Below are 20,750 nucleotides of genomic sequence, written 5' to 3'. Positions count from 1 at the left end.
GCAGCCAGGTGACACACTGGCCGCCTTCTGGTGCAGGGAGTGGGCTCCTGGCCCAGGCTCACGGGAAGCTGTCTGTGCTTGTCCCTCTAGGGGGCCATGATCCAGTTGAGCAGCTGTCCAAGGCATATCAGTCTCTGGCTTCTCGTCAGCCCCCTCTGGTCCTCCAAGGAAAAGGAGCTGTCAGTCCACTGTGCCATTGTAGGATTTGTTGAATTTGTTGAAGGTGAAATCCACAGTGTGTGTGGAAATGGGCTTTCTGTACAGAGGGTTGGAAGCCTACAGAACACAAAAGGCAAGAGAACATGTGTGTCTGTTCACTTGAACACACATACTCAGGGTTCGAGGCCCTTCCTCCTCGGTCCGTCAGTCCAGAAGGCAGCCGCCTGAGCACGCAGCCGCTGACTGTCACGCCTGGGAAAGACCCTCCCGGTCACGGAGCTTCTACTCTTTATCTCTGAAACGAGGAGCTGGACCAGACAATCTCTGAAGTCCCTTCCAACTTTAACAGAAACTAACTGGGGATTTAGGGGTGTTCACTGCGCTCAGTCCTTTGGGAAAGTGCAGTTTGCCGAGGGAGACAAGACTCTCACAGATGGATGCTGTAATGGACACTAACAACTTGAGGTCCTTTGCTGAGTCTGCGGTCTCTAGGACCGTCTTCCTAGACGAGGCTGTGCCACGTGCCTCTGCCCTATGAGGGTCCTGAGCTGGGCCTGCTGTGGGGCTCTGCACGGGGCCCCCCGTGCTCCTGGGCCGTGCATTCTCACCATCCAGAACTGGCCACACACACCGCCTTTCAGGTTTTGTTTGCCTGATTTGAATGCCAAAGATGTTAGCGGGCCTTAAACCTTGTGGGACCTCAACCAGACCTCTCAGCTTGACTTTTTCTCTACTTCCAGCATCCCCTTGGCTTACCATCTCATAGCGGGCCCTGGACCGCTCGCTCTGGAACTTTGCGAACTCTCTCCGGTCGTGGATGGTGACAAGCAGCTTCCAGATGGCCAGGAGCGCAATCCCAATCAGGAGGATACTGCCCACCACAGCCAGGAGGATGGTTGTGGCGTCCGGGGCAGTTCCACACTCTGGAGGAGACCAGGAGGCAGGGTGAGCAGAACCACCAGAGCATGGCCGTGCACAGCACCCCATCCCCACCCCCACCTCAGGCCTATCTGGAGCGACAGGTGTGCCTCTCTAAGAATGTCTTCCCTCTCTTCTCTCTTAGGTCCCACAGTGCTTCTGGGTGACCTGGGGGGGGGGGGGGGCGGTGGGGGAGGGGTAGAATTTTCTCCAATGCACATAAAGGGGAAGAGTCCAAGAGGGATGGCTCCTGTTCCAAACCACAGCAAATCTACCTGTGGCAACATGCAGACGAGAGCCCTGGTGGCTGCCCCCCTCACTCCCACACGCCGTGTGCATTGTGTGCTCAGCAGCCTCTCCCCTCACGTGACTGCCCAGGCCCCAGCCTGGCCCAGTCTCCATTCTCCAGACTGAACCTGCCTCGGCCTTCATGTAAATGGTTTCAGGAGCAGACCGGGCAGGGAGGAGGTTTCATAAAGCCCACAAGGGCTGGGCTGGGGGCCAGCCAACATTTGTAAGCCCTTAGTGTGGCCCTTTGCAGCGGATGTGCTTATTTTCAAAGAACCGCAAAGACAGCACCTAGAAACAAAGCCTCATTCTTGCAGGCCTGTCTCCTGGGCTGGTACCACAGCATTTCCTCTTCCGCTGGCCCCAAGAAGGCATATTATGTGGTCTGGCTCAATTTGGAAAAACAGTTTGCAAAGCTGTAAATTGAAGGGAGCAACCCTTTTTCTCCTCACCCCTGCCCCGCTTCCAGGGAAGAAGAAAAGGGGTCATGCTGGAAACCGTGAATGCTCCAAAGCAAAAGGCCATTGGGTCCTGGGTCCAAAGCAGGAGCCAGAATTATGGATACCTGCGTGAAGGCCTGACCTCCTCAGGGGCCCAGGAGCTGAGCGCGGCGGGGGCAGTGCAGCGGCTGCTCGTGGAGGCAAGTGCTGACCCGCCCGACCGCCCTCTGCGGAAGCTGCAGCTGCTCACCGCCGTCAGCGATGCAGGTGAAGTGTGTGCTGTGGCCTCTCATCCCCCCAAGCTCCGGCTGCTCCGAGACGAGACCCTCTAGCTCCCAAGCCTCCAGGCTGTGACCTCCAGAGCCCCACCTGCAGCAGGTCCTCAGGCGTACGCCCACCTTTCTGCCAAACTCCAGGAGCTGGGCAGGGGTGGCCTTAGACCCCTCCTCACTCTGCGGTTTGGAAAGGCAGTGAGGACAGAGGGCCACAAGCCCAGAGCAGGGGAAGGTGTCAGAAGCCGAGCTCCCCGGGGCAGCGGACAGAGCCCGCCCCGACCCACCTGGCTCCCTGAGGACTGTCAGGTTGGACTTCCCGCTGGGGAGCTCCGCGTAGGTGAACATCATAACACAGTCCTTGGCGGTTTTGTAGAAACAAAGCACAGCCTCTTGGTCATCTTTCACTGGAAGAAAACCAAGCAGAAATGTCTGCTCCGAGCAACCCAGTGCGCTGACGGATGGCGGGGAGCCGAGCACCTCAGTTAAGAAAGGGGGTACAGAGAGGCATAAGGGGGAGGCTGGGCCCTTACAAGTGAGCTCGGGTTTCTCACATCAAGGATGCAGCCCCAGCAACATGAGTCCCTTGAGGTGCGAGCAATCTCTGGGGAATCCAAGAGAGAGGCTCTTCACACCTCCCAAGTGTTGGCGGGGGGTGATGGGAAGTGGAAGGAGGCACCAGCATTATGCTTGGGGCTAAGCCTGTATGTGGAATTGCCCTGGACGTCAAAGAAACACAGAAAGGAAAGAGCCATCCCGATGCCCTGGGGGGCCCGGGCAAGAGCTCACAGTTGAGTCCACTTGGCTGAGAGCCTGCCACGGTGGCCAAGCATCAGCAGCTATGTGCTAGGATGTAAAACCACAACGACCAAGGGTGACAAGGACGTTCAGACAAGGGTGCCGAGGGCCAGCACTGGAGGTCAGGGCGGGGCCTGGACACCACGTGCCGCAGCCCCGCTCCTCCGCAGCCAGCAGCCTCCACCTGGCCCCACACTGCTGTTCCCCCAGCCCCCGTCCAGGCATCACCTGCACTCCAAGGCTTCTTTGGGAAAGGGTTAGACTGATTTCTAGGAGGAAAAGGGAGTAAGGAAGGGGAAGGGGACATTCGGCAGCAATGGCCAGTCAGTCCCGAGCAACTGCAGCGGGCTGAGGTTACGGCGTGAAACGCCTTTCAGCTCTCGCCTTTGCAACCCTACTGCTCAAAGGAGTCTTAACCTGGAACCAGGCCAATTAGTGTGGTCATCAAATGTGAAGCCCTGGACTGTCTCTCTCAGCCCCCACCCGTAAGCCTGGTCTGGGTGAGTGTAAGTGTATGTGTGCATGAAAAAAGCCAGGAGAGGGAAAAGGAAAAACAGTGAATCTGAGCAGACACCTTCTCATGAAGGATTTTACTGAGAAGCAGCTACACATGATGGCTAGAACTGCTCCAGAGCAGGTGCCTCAGTTGGGGGCCCCAGGAAGGCATCATCTTGTCCTTTCTGTGTGTTGCCTTGGTGGGGGCCACTGCCGCAGGTCAGCGGGCAGACCTTACTGTGAGCCGGGCCTCACGTAGCAAGCAGAAGCAGCGGCAGGAAAATGGTGTGAGCCTAGACTCTGTGGGCTTCCCGCTGGGCCCCCGGGTCTAGCACATGCCCCAGCATACAGTAAGTGCTCAATGAGCAAGGACTGGCTGAGTGCATGACTCAGCAGTCAGTCAAAACCAGGGGGGGCAGGAGAAAGGAAGGCTACAGAGGAGGCGAGTCAGGGCCAAGACGGGAGGCTGGGGCCAAGAGCCTGCCGCAGCTGAGGTCAAGGCTGAGGGCAAGGCTACCAGCAAGGGAGCCTCAGAGGCAGAACCCCTTTCATGGCACACAGTTTTGTGCCCTTGCCCCACCATTTTAGATACAATGCAGTTGTTTTATATGTTTACAGGGTTGTGTAACTATTCTCACCATCTAATTCCAGAACATTTCTATCACCCCCAAAAGAAACCCTTCCTGTTAGCAGTCAGTCTCGATCCCCTTCTCTCCCCAGCCCCTGGCAACCACCAATCTACTTTCTGTCTCTGTGTTTTTGCCTGTTTTGGACATTTCATGTAAATGGAATCATACGATATATGTCCTTTTCTGTCTGGCTTCTCACACACAGCATAATACTTGGAAGATTTGTCCCTTTTGTAGCACGTATCAGGACACCACGTCTTGTACCACATTTTAGTTTTCCATCATTTCATGGACATTTGGGTTGTTTCAAATTTTTGACTATTATGAATAATGCTGCTATGAACATTCACGCGTAAGTTTTGGTTAACATGTCTTCAGTTCTCTTGTGTATATACTCAGGAGTGATATTACTGAACTATGTGGTAACTCTGTTTAATCTGGGGGAGCTGCCAGACCATTCTCCAAAGTCGTGCACCATTTTGCATTGCTGCCAGAATGTGTGAGGGTTCCAACACAGGGCCACTTTGATTTGGTGTAGTTACAGTGCTCCAGACCAGTTCCAAAGCCAGCCATGTGCACACAGGGCTAAGGTATGTGATCTGCATCTCTTACCCTTAGAAACTCCTCAGCCGGGACAGCAACGGCTGTGCTAGAAAAGGGACAGAGGCAGCCCAGAGACAGTGGAAAGCAGAGGTCTGTGCACCTCCGCCTGAGCCTCCTTGTGGGCTCCCACCCAGAAATGGACTCATAGCCATTTGTCCAGAGGCAAAGGCACAGGATGGATGGATGGAGTCAAACTGGAGTGGTTCGAATGAGAAGAAGCCTCAGATGCGAGCTGCTGCGCCAGAGAACAGAACAAGGCACGGGTGAGAGCTGCAGGGACAGATGTCTGCCGTGGGGACAAGAGCCAGGGCGGCACGCGAGCCCAGGTGCGATCCAGGCCACACGAGAGCTTGGACCCTTCTGCTGCCTTGGAGCATCGTGAGAGCTGCACCAGGCCGAGGCAAAACATGGCAGAGACCCAGCAGTCGTTCATCAAACATGGTTTCCCTGCCTCCTGGGCACAGAGCTTGACTACATCTCCCAGTGACCCTTGCAGCTCAGTGAGGCCAGACAGCTGAGTTCTGGCCAGTGAAATGCAGGTGGAACTCACAGGCACCACTTCCAGGCCTGGCCCACTGAAGCGTCTCACGCGATCCCTCACTCTGTCTTCCCCCACGTGCTGATGAGTGGAGAGGATTCTAAGGACCCTGAGGAGAGTGCAACTTTCATATAGAGACGGTCTACATTCCAGAACGACCTCATGGAAGGTCCTGCTAACCAGGAATGTCTTCAGTGGACTTGCAGTGAATGACTTATATTCTGTTAAGTCACTGAGGTCTGGGGTTTGTTTGTTACAGCAGCCAAACGACTTGTCCTAATATACCTGCGTTCAGAGAGCCTGAGAGATGTGGCTAAGAAGGGGCTGGACTCCAGGGATGGCACAGAAAGTTATGAACAAGGCTGTACATGCAGAGGGCCTGGAACTTATGCCCTAGCACAGGCATGCCAAGTCCTCTCGGGGAGCCCCCCATAATGCCCAGGACCCTGACGCTGTGGTTCCTAACCCAAGGCTAGAACTGCCCCACTCCCTGCCAGGCGGCCCTGCCAATGAATCGTCCCCATGGGGAGGAAGCCTTGAGGTGCGTGCCAAGATACAGAAGGGGGCGGCCGCCCAGGGCCGCTGGGGCACACTCACCGATGGTGTCCGCCCATGTGACCACCTCATCCTTGCACAGGTTGTGGCAGGTCTGGTTCTCTGCCGGGCCCCCCGAGTGAAGCAGCAAGCACTCAACGCAGTCTCTTTGGAGAAGAGGTGATAAATGCGGGTGTTAGAGGTTGTGCAGTAGCTCCCCACCAGCAGCTGAGCTCCCAGGGGCGCGTGGCCCACCCTCCCACCAGGCCTGGGCCCCTGAAGGCTCTAACTTCGTCCTATCTTCACATTTTCGGCCTCAGTCAGTGTTTCTGCTGGCCTCTGACTGCTGTTATACGGGAAGCTGGAGGGTCCTCGGAGGAACATATGTGAGTTTAGAGGCATGTCTGGTCTCCATGTCAAGTTGTAGGTTGGAGACCTTTTAATTTCAGATACCAGGAGCCAAACCCGCCTGCACTCTGCTGCATCCGATGCCAGCGAGGAGTCTGCCCCAAGCAGGAAGTTCAGAGTGATTAAGAAATGGTGTTTTGGGCCTTGCAGAGAGGTCCTTACACCCCCTCAGCCAGTGCCTGATGCCCCCATGTTACCCCAATTCCCTGGATGCCACTGGGAGATTCCTACCAGGGCAGGGCCCTCAACCCTCCTACATATTAGACTCTCCGGGGGCCTTTCCAGAAAACACTGCTTCTAGGGCTTGACTACCCCCAGGAGATCCACATCGCCAGGGCACAGCCTGGGCTCTGGGTTCAGCTTCACAGTGAGCGCGGTGAACCGCTGTCCAGGAGACCCTCAGGCACTACTAGCCTCTTCTCCCACCCAGAGGAGCCTGCCTGCGAGTTGGGCTACCCCCTGTGAGTTGGTCTGGTAGAGGCTATAGGGTGATAGCCTCCTCCCAGGAAACCTACATTTCAACAGGTGCCTTCTGGAGAAATCGGGTTAGGGGCCAAAGAGAGACACTTTGAGCCCCGCTCCTCCCACCTCAGGTGCACAGTTTAAGTCAGATATTGTCATTGTGTGAAAATGCTTAACAAAGATGCTCAATTAAGGATCAGTAGTTATACTTTCCAGAGTCAAACCCAGCTCCAGATATTCCCCATCTATCTTCGGTTTACATCAGGGAGAAGATGACTCCTGATGAGTGGGGCCAGAGTAGCGAAGCTTTGACGAAGGGTCTGTAAAGCTTGCTGTGGTGAAGAAGGGCCCCAACCCCTCTGGGGGATGGTGGGATGGGGAGAGCACAAACAGAACCCCAGGGAGGAGTGGGTTGGGGCAAAACAACCAGCTGTCAGTGAATTCTCAGGGGCTTAGTGGGGAACCCATGGTTCCCGGTGGCCTGCAAGGGAGGTGAGCACCCCAGAAACAGGGGCTTCCTCAGGAGCCTGGGTGAGGGCCTAAGAGCCTAGCATGTACAGAGCGCAGGCGGTGACCCCACAGAGCCACAGCGACCTGGGGGACACGCTGCCTTGCTCACCCCACAGGCCCGTGGGGACCAAAAAGGCTGTGTGTCTGGAAAGCTCTCTGGCAAAAATATAGAGAGATGTACAACCACAATGCACAGCCTGCATTGTCATCATCCATTTTTTTAATTCCTTGAGACTGAGGCCGGTTACTACATTTCCAGGAGAGAAACTGTAGAGGGAGCACGGGAAGGGAGTCAGAGAGTACTTCACGAGGACCCCCTTTGTGTATGGGGAGGCGATGGGGCCCGGGAGAAGTGGTGGCAGAGGGTCCAGCACCCAGGTGCCCAGTCTCTCAGGAAGCCCCTCCCAAGTCCTCACGCCCCCTTCCGAACGCTAGGGAGGAAAGCGGGTAAGACTTAAGAATTCACCTACTCCAGAACTGACCATAAAAATCCCACTTTCCTGGGAAGGACTTCATGGAAACAGTGTGGAGTTACAAACAAGTTGGTAATATTTGCCTTTCCCCTGAGGCTGGAGTCCCAGAGGGCAGGCCACTGAGACTGGGCTGGGGGCCAGGAAGGGGCGGTTTAGCTCAGGCCCTTCCTCGGGCCTCCTGGATGAACACACTGCAAATGGCCCCCCAGCCGACCTTCCGTCTCAGCGAGGGTTCCCCGAGCCTTCCAGCTGCAACCCCGCTTGTCATTAAACCACATTAAACCACAGGACCATGTCCAGGAAACATTCCCTAATTATCCATGTGGACATATCACTCTAACTTGTATGCTCCACGCACTGGGTTGAAACTTGTGATATACTGTAGTCATGTGTTAAAATAAGTCTGGCCTTTTAAACAAACAAGTTGCTGAGAGAGACTTTACTCAGAGAGCCTGTTAACTGAAATTAGCTGAGGCTGAGTGTGACCTCACCCAAGGCGAAGGGTATGTTTGGTTAGTGCTAGAAAGTAGAGATTGGCTGTTCTGAAACTCCAGGAAAAAAAAAAAAGACATAAGGCATTCAAAACCTGGTGGTTCTTGGCAAAACAGTGTAGAAAAACAGCCTGCTATAAGTCACTATCAAAGGGAATTTGTTTAAAACAACAATTGCAACTTGGCAGAGAAAGAGACAGAGGGCCATTGTGGCCCAGAGATAAAGAAGAAGGAAGAGTGGTTTCCTTATGGCATCTCCTTGCTCTCCTTGTTTCTTTGGTATTGCTTAATGGATAAGAAGCGCTATGTTTTCTATGTCTTAAACATTTGCAGCTCGGGTTGTGCCATTTTGACTAAAGCAAAGGTTGTTGGGTCTTTTAATTGACCTATGCCAAACCTACATTGCCTTGTGGCTCCAGAGGAAAGGAAGAAACGGGCTTTATCTACTTTTATTGATACCATGTGTGTTGTCCTCATTTGCCCCCTCCCCCCCTTCACCTCATGTGCCCCAAGGACAAGGAGCACATACCTGAAAGAGTTCTGCATCAGGGAGCTGGGGAGGGCCCTTGCCGCCACCATCAAATGTGGGTAATGCTGTGACTCCATGCTCAAATGGCCACAGCTATTTGGGCTTCAGATCCAGGATCCTACCCTCCTTCCCCGGGATGTTTCTATTTGGATTTCTGTTATTTCTCCACTCTTAGCAGGTCTAAAGTGGATCTGTTTTTCTTCTCCCTTACTCTCCCCTGCTCTTCTCCAATTACACAAAATAAAATCTGGCCCTGTCTATCTTGTCTCTCGATCTGCAGCCAGCTTTCAATTACCCACGCCTGGATTATTTGAGGCAAACGTCCAAGCAGGGGTTCTGCCACCCAGAACATTTCTGAGCAAGGACTGACCAGCAGCCACGGCGGGCTCACAGAGCATGAACTCCTTCCATTATCAGCCTGAGCCAGACATTTAGAGAGGAAATCTGCCAAAAGAAAATTGCACAGTTGCGTTCCCCAGCCAAAGAGAGACGATGTCTGTGTTATTATTTGTTTCTGATTATGTGTGCCCGTTTCCCTCATTCAGGCCCCTTAGCGTGGATGATGCTGACACAGCAGTTTCTCTAGCAAAATTCCAGAGAAACGGTCACTCTTGCCTTCCTGCTGGCATAGCTCCTTGATCCCTTTTATTCCCACGCATGTGCACTCTGACAGAGGGTGAAGGGCAGGGCCGTGGGGAGGCCAGCCTGGGGAACCATGACCCTGTGGCTGAGCAGCAGAGGCCCGGTGCCCGCTGTCCAGTATCTGCATTCAGCCGCAGCACACAGCCAGGGCTCCATGATCTAAGTGGAGCAGAAAATTCACAAGCCTCTGTGGTTTGTGTCTGGCAGGCCTTATCTAGGTCGGATGCCCTCCTATCCAATCAACCTTCTGATTATGTGTTGTTCAAAGCCGCATGTGCCCTGTGGGCATCCTGTAAACCGTTATTTGGGAAATGTTAATGTTGGGGAGGAGCTCCAACTCACTGGAAAAACAGATGCATGCTAAATCCCCTTTTGAAAAACTCAATAGCACTCGAAAGGCTCTGAAAAGCCACTATTTTGGTACCAAAACCAGTTTAATTTAACTCAGTAATCTGGTAACTTCTAAATTTGGGAATAGAATAGCAGTCTTGTTTTATTGGTTCTGTTTTTATTTTCTTACAAAATCCCCACAGAACCAGCGTTTCAAAAACACTATTTTAGGGCACCTGGGTGGCTCGGTTGGTTCGGCAACTGCCTTCGGCTCAGGTCATGATTCTGGAGTCCTGGGATCGAGTCCCGCGTCGGGCTCCCTGCTCAGCGGGGGTCTGCTTCTCCCTCTGACCCTCCCCCCCTCATGTGCTCTCTCTCTCTCTCTCATTCTTGCTTTCTCAAATAAATAAATACTCTTTAAAAAAAAATTTAAAAAACACTTTTAATATACCGTATAGTTAACACTGAGTTACTGTTAGGAAGAGTCTCGCTCCCCAGCAAGACCAGGGCAGCGGAAGATGTGGGCGATGGGAGGAAGAGGCCGGCCAGCCCCAGGGCCCAACGGGCTGGAGGACAGGCCTGGTCCGGGGTGAGAAGCGGGAGTGAGGGTGCCATTACCTCTTGGTGCTGCAAGCGTCTGGGCAGGTCGGGCACTTCTCACACGTCTCTCCAAAGGCTCCTGGCTCCGTGCACTGGCACTGCCCACACACACAGTGCCCACGGTCACTGCAGATCTGGCCGTCTTTGGCCAAGCATGTGCTGATATCCGTAGAGCAGTTACAGTTGTCCCCAACGTAACCTGCATGGCATTTGCATTCTCCACAGTGGCACTCGCCATGGCCTAAAAGGACATGCGTAGCACATCAGCGCCTGCCTGAACAAACACATAACCCACGCCCCAGGCCCTGCCATGGGCCAGGCACCGCAGAGCCCACAGAACAGGACACAGACAGTGCCCTCCGGCGCTGTGTGGGCGGACAGGGCCGAGCCCACGGGCTTGTGCGGCCCGGCTAGATCTGGGCCAGTGCTCCACGTTGGCTCAGAATTTGCCCAAGGAACACCACAGGACCAGGACCCCAGAGAGCTTCTTCCTGTCTCAGCTGTCATGTGAAGAATGGCCACCAAATATGTCCACATCCTAATCCCCAGAACCTGTGAATGTCACCTCCTACGGCAAAAGAGACTGCAGCTGTGACTCCGTGTAGGATTCTGGGATGAGAGCATCTCCTGGACTCCCCAGGTGGCCCCGCTGCCATCACAAGGGTCCACAGAAGACAAAGACAAAGGGAGATCTGACCACAGCAGCCAGTGGTAGTGGACAACAGAAACAAGATGCCAGCTGCTGCCTTTGAAGATGGAGGAAGCGGCCAGAGAGCCAAGGAATGTGAGGAATGCAGCTCTAGAAGATGGAGAAGGCAAGGAAATGGATCCCTCCCCAGAGCCCCGGAGGGAGTACGGCCCTGTCAACACTGTGACCTTAGCCCTGTGGAAGCTATTTCAGACTCTGACCTCCAGAATTCAAGAGACTAAATCTGTGTTGTTAAAGGCCACTCACTCCGTGGTAATTTGTTACAGCCACAGTGTGCAGTGATGCTAAATTCTCGCTCTGGCCCCAGACCTGTAGCCCAGAGCGGGAGGATTCAGGAGCCAGTGCTGAGGGCAGTGGAGGCTAACTGAACAGCACTTGCTATATATCCATCAGGCTTCACAGCACAAACGTGAGCGGTTCCGATGACTGTGCCACACGCAGGGACCTTTAGCATCCTTGCTCCACAGCTGATGTAGCCGAGACACACAGATGAAGTCCTGCTGAAGGTCATGAGGCAGCGGCCGTGGAGCCAGGACTCCCACCAGGGAGTCTGACCTCCCGCACCCACTGCCTCTCGGGAGGAAAGAGAGCAGAGCAGGCCCGAGCCGAGAGAACAACCAGCTGAGGGGCGCCCTGCTCTCCTTTCCAGGAGGGACCCTTTCCCTAGCCGGCAAGAGGGGAGGGGCTGTGCCTCCCCTGAGGTTCTGCAGGAGCCAAGGGCAGAGGCTCACTCCGCTCAGAGGACAAGCGTGTTTGAGTGTGAGCTAGTGAACGTGTGTCTTGGTGAAAAGCACGGAGCGCGCCAACTTTCAAGGGGACCAAGGGCCTGACCACAGGTTCTCGATCCTCTGCACCAACAGAGGCAGAAAGCCAGCGCTATACGTGACACTTCACTTTACAAAATCTCCCTTATGCTATTATTGCAGCGTTTTCCTTCCTGATGCTGTTTTGCTGAGGCTAAGATTAAAAGGAGCACGAATTGCATGACTGAGCCCCCACTTACATACCAGCAGGAGACTGGAGCGGCAGGCGATGGGTGTCACACAGGTGGAGGCCTTGCATTTTACTCCCACACCTGAACCAGTTATCCCAGTAGCTGGATCCCAGCACCTTCTGTAAGACCACCAATGAGGGTGACCCACAATTTAGGTCAGGGCCTAATTCTAAAGAGCTTCTTCACCTGCCACTTGCTTCCCACCCCTTCTGCTCTGTCAGCTCCGTAGAGCCTAAAATCTGCAGGTGGGAGGGAAGCCATCTGGAGAGACCGAGTCTCCCAACCCTCCCGCGCCAGACAGCCTCTCTGCTTGCACCGGGACTCAGAGCCACAGCCGATACTGAGCCCTCCCATTTCCCAGGCAGGGCCGAGGCATACGGCAGCCCTGTAGGAAAGGTGAGAAAAGCCAGGCCCAGGTCAGCAGGAGGCTGTGAGTGCAGCTGAACCCCTAGAAGCTGGCACGCAGAGGTGAGGCCCAAGGGGGTTACACCAGGCAGGGGTGGGGGGCCAGAGGGGGCTGGCTGCGGGGCACACAGCTTATGCATGAGGGAGGCTGCACACCTCTCCTGTCACCCAGTTGATGAACAGCACGGGTTCCAGGCCTTGGCAGGCAGGAAACCACCCCCCACGGGAAGACTTCCCAAATGAAATGGATCCAATCTGCACAACCCCTTCACTCTCCAGCCTCACGGGTCACACTGGTCAAGGGTCTGTTTTCAATTAAAAATGGGTCACTGTTGCGGGTAATTCCCCCCTACACACAATTTTATCACGAAAATTTCCAAACCTGCAGCCGAGTTGAGAGGATTGTACAGTGAACGTCCATATACTTGCCACCTACATTCCACCGTTAGCAAGTTACCTGCTGCTTTATCACATATCCACCCCTCTCTCTGTCTACCCATCAGTAGAGTTTCCAAAATGCATTTCAAAGTGAGCTGCAGAGATGAGCGTGCTTCTGGGGTAAGTTTCTATTATTGCTCTGGCACTCTCCAGCAGCTTGTACATCATACCTTCCCATAAAGCAAACACACAAAAAGTGAAAGGCACGGTCAGTGCTGTATTTACAAGCAGCAAAATGGTACCCAGGCCTGAGGGGCTGCTTTGCTTCAGAAAGGAAGGGCTGTTTCCCTCCCTGCTCTAATGGTGTGTGGCAGCAATACAACATTAGCCAAACACAACCTGACATCGTCTTCCAAAGTGCCAACATTTTAGAGAAGATGGAAGCTATTATTCTGTTGAAGAGCTGGGTTTCAGGTGAAGTGTGTGTGTGTGCGCACACTGAAGGGGGAACTTGCTCCCCAAGGCGGCTAGGCACGGAAGTGATAGGATCTGCTTGCTGAGAAGGTCAGCAACAGTGCCTGCTGCGCTGTATTCTCCACCAGATCAGCCATAAGCCTGTCTGCGTTGGGCACGTCTGATACCATGCAGGCCCAAGAGCTCCCAAGCCTAGCCAGAGGTCAGTGATTTTAGGGCTAGGGTCAGACCTAGGGCACAAGCAGGGCGAGTCAGGGGTCAAGGGCAAGAGAGGAACAGGACTCACCACCAGAGACATGAGCCACTCCCGAAAGCCTCCCACAACACCTGAGCAGCAAGGACATGACAAGAAACAGTGTGCAAGACTGGTATTAAAGTGGACAGAGCACAAATATCCCCAGCCCCCTCCAGTGTGGTGAGCAAGCAACTGGGGAGCTACCGAGGGCTGTGGGACAACAGAAACTCCTCATCTATGTGGCTCTTGGCCTCAAATGTTTGACAACTCCAAAGCCAAGTCCAACAAGCCAAAATAGGGAAGCAGCTGCCGCCTCCTGGCCTGGTGTCATGGCTGAAATCTCGTGAATGCTTGTTGTCATAGCTCGCTGGCTCCCCTGATCGCCCCAGTTCAGTTTGTGAAGCAGTTCTTCGATTCTTGAAGATAGCTTGAAGCAGCTACAACAAAGATGTGGCACATGCTGCCATGTCCTCCTTCCCACCTATGGCAGACCACTCCGTCTGACCACGGGAACCTCGGCTTGGCCTCAAAATCCTCAACACAGTACTCCAAGCAGGTTCTACCAACTGTGGGGAGCCAGCACACAAGATACAACCACTGGCCATCATGGTTTTAAAGCTTCCAAGTCTCCTTTAAAAAGTGTGACCCATATAGGTCTTCAAAAACTAGGTCAGTCTGGTTACACTTTATCCTAATCCAAATGTCTTAGATCCTGTAGTTGGGCCTCAACCCACCTTTCCCTCAACCTGCATGCATGGAGATTCTCCACATCATCTGGTCAGCCCTTAGCCTCTCCTAATGCCCTAGTAGGAAAGGAACACGTTATTAAAATAACAAGGGTCATTTGGCCCCATCCCAAGGATCAATAACCTACCAATCACCAGTAAAACTAAATGGGGGACTGGGAACTTGATCTTGGCTAACAACACCCAGAGGGCCTAAGAAAGGACTCTTCAGCAAAACACAGCTCATTTATAATGCTAACCCCCAACGCCTTGGCAGAGTGAGCTGAATTTAATGATGCCCGTTTAATATTGTGCAGACATAAAAATATTTCCACTGCACATAGGTAGGGATATTGAAGGGCATGTGAAAGCACTTTGTAAGCTGTGGCTCGCTCAACGTGCGAGTTATTATTAGTACTACCTTTGTTAGAATGATTGATAGCTAAATGGACAGAAAGTTGTAAATGTGTCTATTTATACAGAATTTCAGCTCTACAGAATTCAACAGCTTTCCATCAGCACAATGGTGCTTGTGTGGGCTGTGGGCCAAGACGTGGCCCCTTCCCTCCCTTTACAAAATAGAATCCCGACTATTTAGAGGAAGGGGCACCCTTGAAGCAGGCTGGGGAGGAGCTGCTAGAGAGGAGAGAGGAGCACCAGTGGCCTGGAAGCCAAAAGGGACATGAGGGGAAGGCCTGGCAAGGGCAAGAAGAGACCAAGAAGGGCAAATCCTAGGTGGCTGCCAGGTTTCGGCACAGTCCAGAGGGCTGAGGGCAGAACCCAGCCGGTAGAGAGGTGACTGTAAGAAGGCAGCTCCCACACGTGATCTGGTTGTGTAGGGTAAGGAAGAGACGGGGAGGAAGGCAGACAGGATATTCTGAAGATGGGATCTATTTGCGCACTCTTCTGACTGAAGACAAAGATTCAGAAGAGAGAAGGTTTTGGGGGGAAACAGAGGGATCGAGGTAATGGCAAGCTCTAAAAAGAAGAGGTCACAGCAGAGAAAGATGCAGGGAGAAAGGGAGGCAAGCTGAGGGGGGAAGCTGTGGCCAGAGTGGGATGCTCAAGCTTCCAGCTGTGTTGAGAGAGGCTGAGGGGCTGCATGGAGCCAAGTTCAAGTCTGTCCTCCACCATTCACTGCGTCACCTTGGGCAAGTCCCTAAACCCATCTGAAGATCCATTTCCTCTTCTGTCAATGAGGACAATGCCTTCCTCATGGAAATGTTGCCAAGAAATATGGTGCTATTGCAGGTAAAGCCCTAACGCAGTATATGGTGCATGGGGGTGCCCAGGAAATGGGCTAGAATTGCTGTGAACTGCCACTGGAGCTGAGCAAGGCACATGGACATCAATGTGTTGGACAATGTCACGGGGAGATGCAGGGATGGTGGGGCTTGAGGAGAGGGGCAAGCGTGAGGCAGTGCCCAGGGTCCTCGGGGAATCTAGGAATGGCCAGGATGTCAGTAAGTGACAGGGAAGGGGAAAAGTCGAGACTGGTGTAATTGGGATGGCACAACTTCAAAGGAGGGGAGGGAGTTGGAGGTGGAAAGCAAGTATCTAAAGGGGGACCTGAGGGGGTGGGAGAATGCCGACCAGGAGGGGCCAGCTCCTCAGTCCCCACCAACTGTTCTCAAGGCCCATCAGTCTCAGGAAAGAGGGGGGAGTAGGGATTTCTGCAGAGGCTCAGGATGAAGAGGAGCCTGTTTCCCATGGAACATGGGTGGTGGAGAATGGAGGCACAAGGAAACGTTGGGAAAATGGGGCAGGGGAGTGTGGTGAACACGTGGCTTCCAGAATCAGAACGCCTGAGCTGGCCTCCTGAATCTGCCATTTACCAGCAGTTACTGATGTTTAACCCCTCCGTATCTTGGTTTCGTCATTTTTAAAGTGGGGCTGATAAAAATGCCTCCCTCGCTGGGTTGTTGTATGCGTTAAATCGCTTAACCTGTATAAAGCAGTGTTTGGCATATAGTAAGTGCTCACTAAACACCAGCTAGCTTCCTCATCATTGATGCTATGATGGGAGTGCAGGGGGAGGGGAAGCTCAGAGTAGATCTCAGAGGACAGTGGGGGAAGTACTTTCTGGGAGGCTGGGTCCAAAACCACCCAGGGTTAAAAGCTCCCCTGAGGCTACCTATCCACATCCAACCCAAAGCGAGAATACCCTGGACCTGGTGCAGCTGCTCTGCAGCCTCCAGAGCCTTGGTGGGGGGCCCGATACCATAAAGGGGCCTGAGGCCCTGCTGGGGGAGCTCCCTGAGGTATGTCTGAGGCAGCACAGAAGTGGCCGGGGGGGGGGGGGGGGGGGGGGGGAAGCCGCCACTCCCCCTCACCCCCAAGCTGGACTTGGACTCCGCCTGCAGAGGACCCAGGTGGCCCTGGGGTGACCTCAGAGGAGATGCCTGAGGGCCGGGGGGCCTGAGGAAGGAGGGAGCCAGCCTGAGACAGGCAGAACCAAGAAGTGATTCTCTTCTCCCCATTCTCACCCAGCACAGGAGCAAGGGGTCACAACCAGGCAGACATCAGACCCTCAGGGCACAAACCGTCTCTCTCCACAGCTGGTCCCAAAATAGTTTCCATCCGGCTCTGGAACACACTGTGGCTTCCCTCCGCAGCAGCTCCAGTCCCTCCGGGAGTCCATTCTGGCTCTCAGAAGGCTGGGGAGGGGAGGGAGGACTAAGCCCAGTTCCCTTTCTCTTTCTCCTGGTCCTGCCTCCCTCTCCCTCCCTCCCTCCCTCCCTCCCTCTCACCAGTCAGTGCCCCCCCCGCCCCAAGCAGACTGCTCGCTCACTTCCTCTCTTTCCTTGCTTCCTCTCCTCACAGACCCAATACCCCCTCTCTCAGAGCTCTGTTTGCCCCCAGTCTCCCGTCCTCTCAGAAGAGGCAGCCTGTAAACAGGAAGTGGTGAAAGGAAAGAAAAAGGGGTGTGTTCTGAAAAATTTCTGCGCATTTGGGTGGTTTCTGTCACCAAAGTCAGGTCTTAAAATCTCCAACAATTGGCTTAAAAAGAGCAGGAAACCAACTGTGAGCCTTATGTGCTTCCAGTGTCTGTGAGGCGCAGGGCCCTGAGAGCTGCCAAGCCAGGGTGCCACGGCAACGAGGAGTAGAGCCCACCGTCCTGCCTCCTGTAACCTCAGGGGGGTGTCTGGAGTCCCCGCTCTGAAACTGTAGACACACAGCAGAGAGGGCCCTCGTTGTAAACAGACATCCTGGCACAGACACAAATCGTGGAGAACCAATGCCAAACATGGGCTGACCTCTCTGTGGCCAAACACACCTACAGGCTTCCAAAGGGTATGGCCTCTCTGTCCGGGGCTTTTTCAAACAGGAAGGGGAAATCCCTCCTAGGAAGTACGCTTCCTGGTTCCCTGTTGACAAGCAGGTTAGTGTTACATAACAGGCCCTCTCATGTCCCTGCTCCGCCAGTGCTGCCCGCTAGTCTCAGGGTGTCTCTGAGTCTGGTCCCAAGTGAATGTGCCTCTCCCACTACTTTAACTTTCCTTTCCGTACACTGACTTTGGTTCCAGAAAAAGTAAAGAATGGAGAGTTTTGAAATGCACAGGGCATGTTCTCCGTTCCCTCCGAAGGGATCTTAACCAGGCTGGCGCACCTCAGCAACAAGTGAATAAACCTCTAGGGGCCAGGGAGATGTTGCTCTCGACAAGTGTACACTTCGCGCCACGGGCTTTCTGAGTCTGTCAACAGGGCACTCTCCTGCCAAGGGCAGTCACCGACTGGAGAATATGCCCTGGAAGGGCTGCTCCCCGACAAAGACAGCACAGCGCCTCCTCCCTCCTCACCAAGCCTGGAGCTCAGCTCTCTCCGTCCAGTCTCCTCTGACCAGCTCGGTCCTATCCTTGTCACTCTACTCGAAATGCCTTGGAGCTGCTCGGTTTGGGGACGTCTTTTCTCATCGATGCTGCTGTGCAGTCTCAGCTACCCACCTGCTGTCTCTGGGCCACGGTCCAGTTTCCTCATCAATGAAAGAGGGATCGCACCTCATCTACGGTATGGGATTGGGGAGATTCTTTGTAATGTGCAACATAGAATGTATGGTTTACTGCCTTCAAGAGATTTTTAATTTCACTGAGACATCAAGCCGTGTTTAAAATCTCCTAACCTAGAGAAACTTCATGGAATATTCACAAGGGGCCAGGCACTGTTTGAAGCACTTTACGTGGATTATCTCATTAGCCCTTGTAATAACCCTGTGCCACAGTACCGGTACCACCCTAATTTTCAGAGATGGGAAATGAGGCACAGAGAGGCCACATGAGGCCAAGTAACTTATCCAAAGCTACATGGCAAGTAGGTGTCAGGGCAGGGATCTAAACCACATTTGTTTGACTCTGGAGCCCATATTCCTAACCACTACATATGCTGCTTCTGTAGCATAATCCAGTCATGAGTAAGTGAGAAAAGTTAAATCAGTACATAGAATAAATGTTCAAGGGGCCCAGGATGTAGTATAGTTAAAAATGTGCAACAGATCCATCCACAGGACTGGCTTTTTTATTATTTTTTTTTAAGATTTATTTATTTATTTTAGAAAGAGAGAGAAAGCACATGCAGGAGGTGCAGAGGGAAGGGAGAGAGAATCTTGAGCAGACTGCGCTGAGCACGGAGCCTGGCACGGGGCCCAATCTCATGACCCTGAGATCATGACCTGAGCTGAAACCAAGAGTCGGACTTTCAACAGACTGTGCCACCCAGGCGCCCCAAGCATGGCTATTTTAATCACTGATCATTAAATCACTTGGCCACTTGTGTAAAGTAAAGGCAGTAGACTAGGCAGGCTCTACAGTTTCTCCACCACCGTCATAATACTGCTTAAGGTCAGAGCAGGGAGAAATCCGGAGAGACTGTCATAGGCTCCAGGTTGAGCTATAGGTTCTGGAATAGTAGAAGAGAGAAGGCATTCTGGGTGTAAAAAAACCAAAGTTGCATGAGTTCATTTGTGAAGATGAATATAGGGGGCAGCCAGGAAGGGAAGTATCTGAAAAGGAGAATTATACTAGAATGGGAAGCAAGGGTGGAGAAATAGATACAGGCCTACTGAATGTATGTATATACGGACAGATGGACAAATAGACAGATAGGAGGGAGGGGAGGGTGTCTGAGGATGGAGGAAGGAGGCCTGAGTGTTAGACTAAGGAATTTAAGTTTATCCTTTAGCCCCCAAATGGCCTGACAATAAACTCCTATGGCTTGAGGTAAGCAGAGAACCTCGCCTGGAGGCAGCTCCCACCTGGCTGCCTTCTCACCATGCATCCGCCCCTCCCCCAAGTCAGGTTCCAGGTGGCCGCCACAGCGCTTTTCTAAAATGTAAACTGTGATGACACTCTTGCTTAGAGCCCTTCCTCATCACCTACAGCACAGCTTCTGCATTTCTATTTTGTGGTCCAACATCTAGGCTACCCCTTGAGTCACCCTAGCTTCTGGCCATTGCAAAACACATACGAGGTGCTGAACACTGGCATGTTTTGGTTTTGCAGCAAACACCTTGCACACGGACCACAGCGGTGGTCAAGGAGATGGAAAGAAGATGAATTACGAAGAAATATAAGCAGTCAGTGGCCAACTTGGTGGCAGATGGAATGTGGGAGGTAGGAGAAGGCAGGGAGCAGGAGGATTTCTGGGTTTCTGGCTTACACAGACCAATCAAAGGGGAGATAAGGAGAATCGGAAGAGAACTATGTGCTGGTTCTCTTCAGAACCAGCCAGATGAGGGCTGAAAAAGTCTATGAGCTGTAGCAGCACAAGGCCATTAGGGATCTGGGAAGATTGAGGTGAGGGCTGACTGGGCAGAGACAAATGTTTTCAGAAATACAGCTATGAATATGGAGGAAAGAAGGGCAAGTGAGGAGTGGGAGGTTGAGGGTTTCTCTCTCTCTCTCTCTCTTTTTTTTTTTTTAGAATGAAGAGACCTGAGCATGTTCAAGAGCTGAGGGGAGACTTCATTAAGAGGAAAGTGCAGATATAAAATCACTTATTACATGGATATATTTGTTTATTTACTCATTTGCCTCAACCCGTTAGCCTGCAAACCCATACTAATCAAAGATGGTGTTTTATTTTTGTTTGCCCAATGCCTAGAATTGCCAGGCATACAGGAGATGCTCAGAACATGTTGCTAGAGGCTGGGAACATCATTAGGATGAGCCTGAAGCCCTGAGGGAAGACATCCAAAGCTGTAAATTAGAAAGGGAACAGAGAAGTATTATTGAGGCTTATGAACTTAAATGTGATTTCTTAACACATGTCCAAAGAAATACAAAGATTTAGAATACCATGAGGAAAAAATGGTTAAGAATTCTCTTTCCTTTGGCGGGTCATGGTCAAGCAGAAGTCACAAGCTTTACACCCCACTCTTGCTCTTGCATATTGTTCAGATTTCTCCAGCAAGAGGCTCTTCAGACATGTGAGCAATGATGCATCCTCAGTTTCAGGGCCAGCTGCTCCTCCGTCCTTGGCTTAGTGTCAACTAACGGGCCCTTGTACAAGGTCAATTGATGGCATTTCCCAAGGGGCAATGTCCCAACAAGTCCCTCACCCTTTGCCTTCATCTGCTGGACCGTATGTTGCATTCATGTTGTATCTGAGCAGCAAAATATGACCACCACTAAACAAATAAGGTGATGTTGCTTTTAAGCGAAGCTTCTCCAAACCTCAACATTACTTTCTAAGATGACAGCATTGGCTGGAAAGCTA

The 20,750-nt window shown here is 52.8% G+C and overlaps 1 protein-coding gene across 1 annotated transcript in view; it reads right to left on the bottom strand.

The window, feature by feature from the left end:
- The window catches only part of ITGB5 (integrin subunit beta 5), a 112,526-nt gene continuing 91,776 nt past the window's right edge, over nt 1–20,750 (bottom strand). The window contains 5 exon segments of the mRNA XM_027583424.2: nt 1–276; nt 916–1,082; nt 2,365–2,484; nt 5,738–5,841; nt 10,138–10,360. Of these exon segments, the coding sequence (XP_027439225.2) occupies nt 181–276; nt 916–1,082; nt 2,365–2,484; nt 5,738–5,841; nt 10,138–10,360 (710 nt within the window). The 3' untranslated portion in view covers nt 1–180.

Source organism: Zalophus californianus, chromosome 1 (genome assembly GCF_009762305.2).
Source record: "Zalophus californianus isolate mZalCal1 chromosome 1, mZalCal1.pri.v2, whole genome shotgun sequence".
NCBI lineage: Eukaryota > Metazoa > Chordata > Mammalia > Carnivora > Otariidae > Zalophus > Zalophus californianus.
The sequence above is the reverse complement of the archived record's forward strand: the minus strand, read 5'-3'. Positions and strand labels throughout refer to the sequence as shown.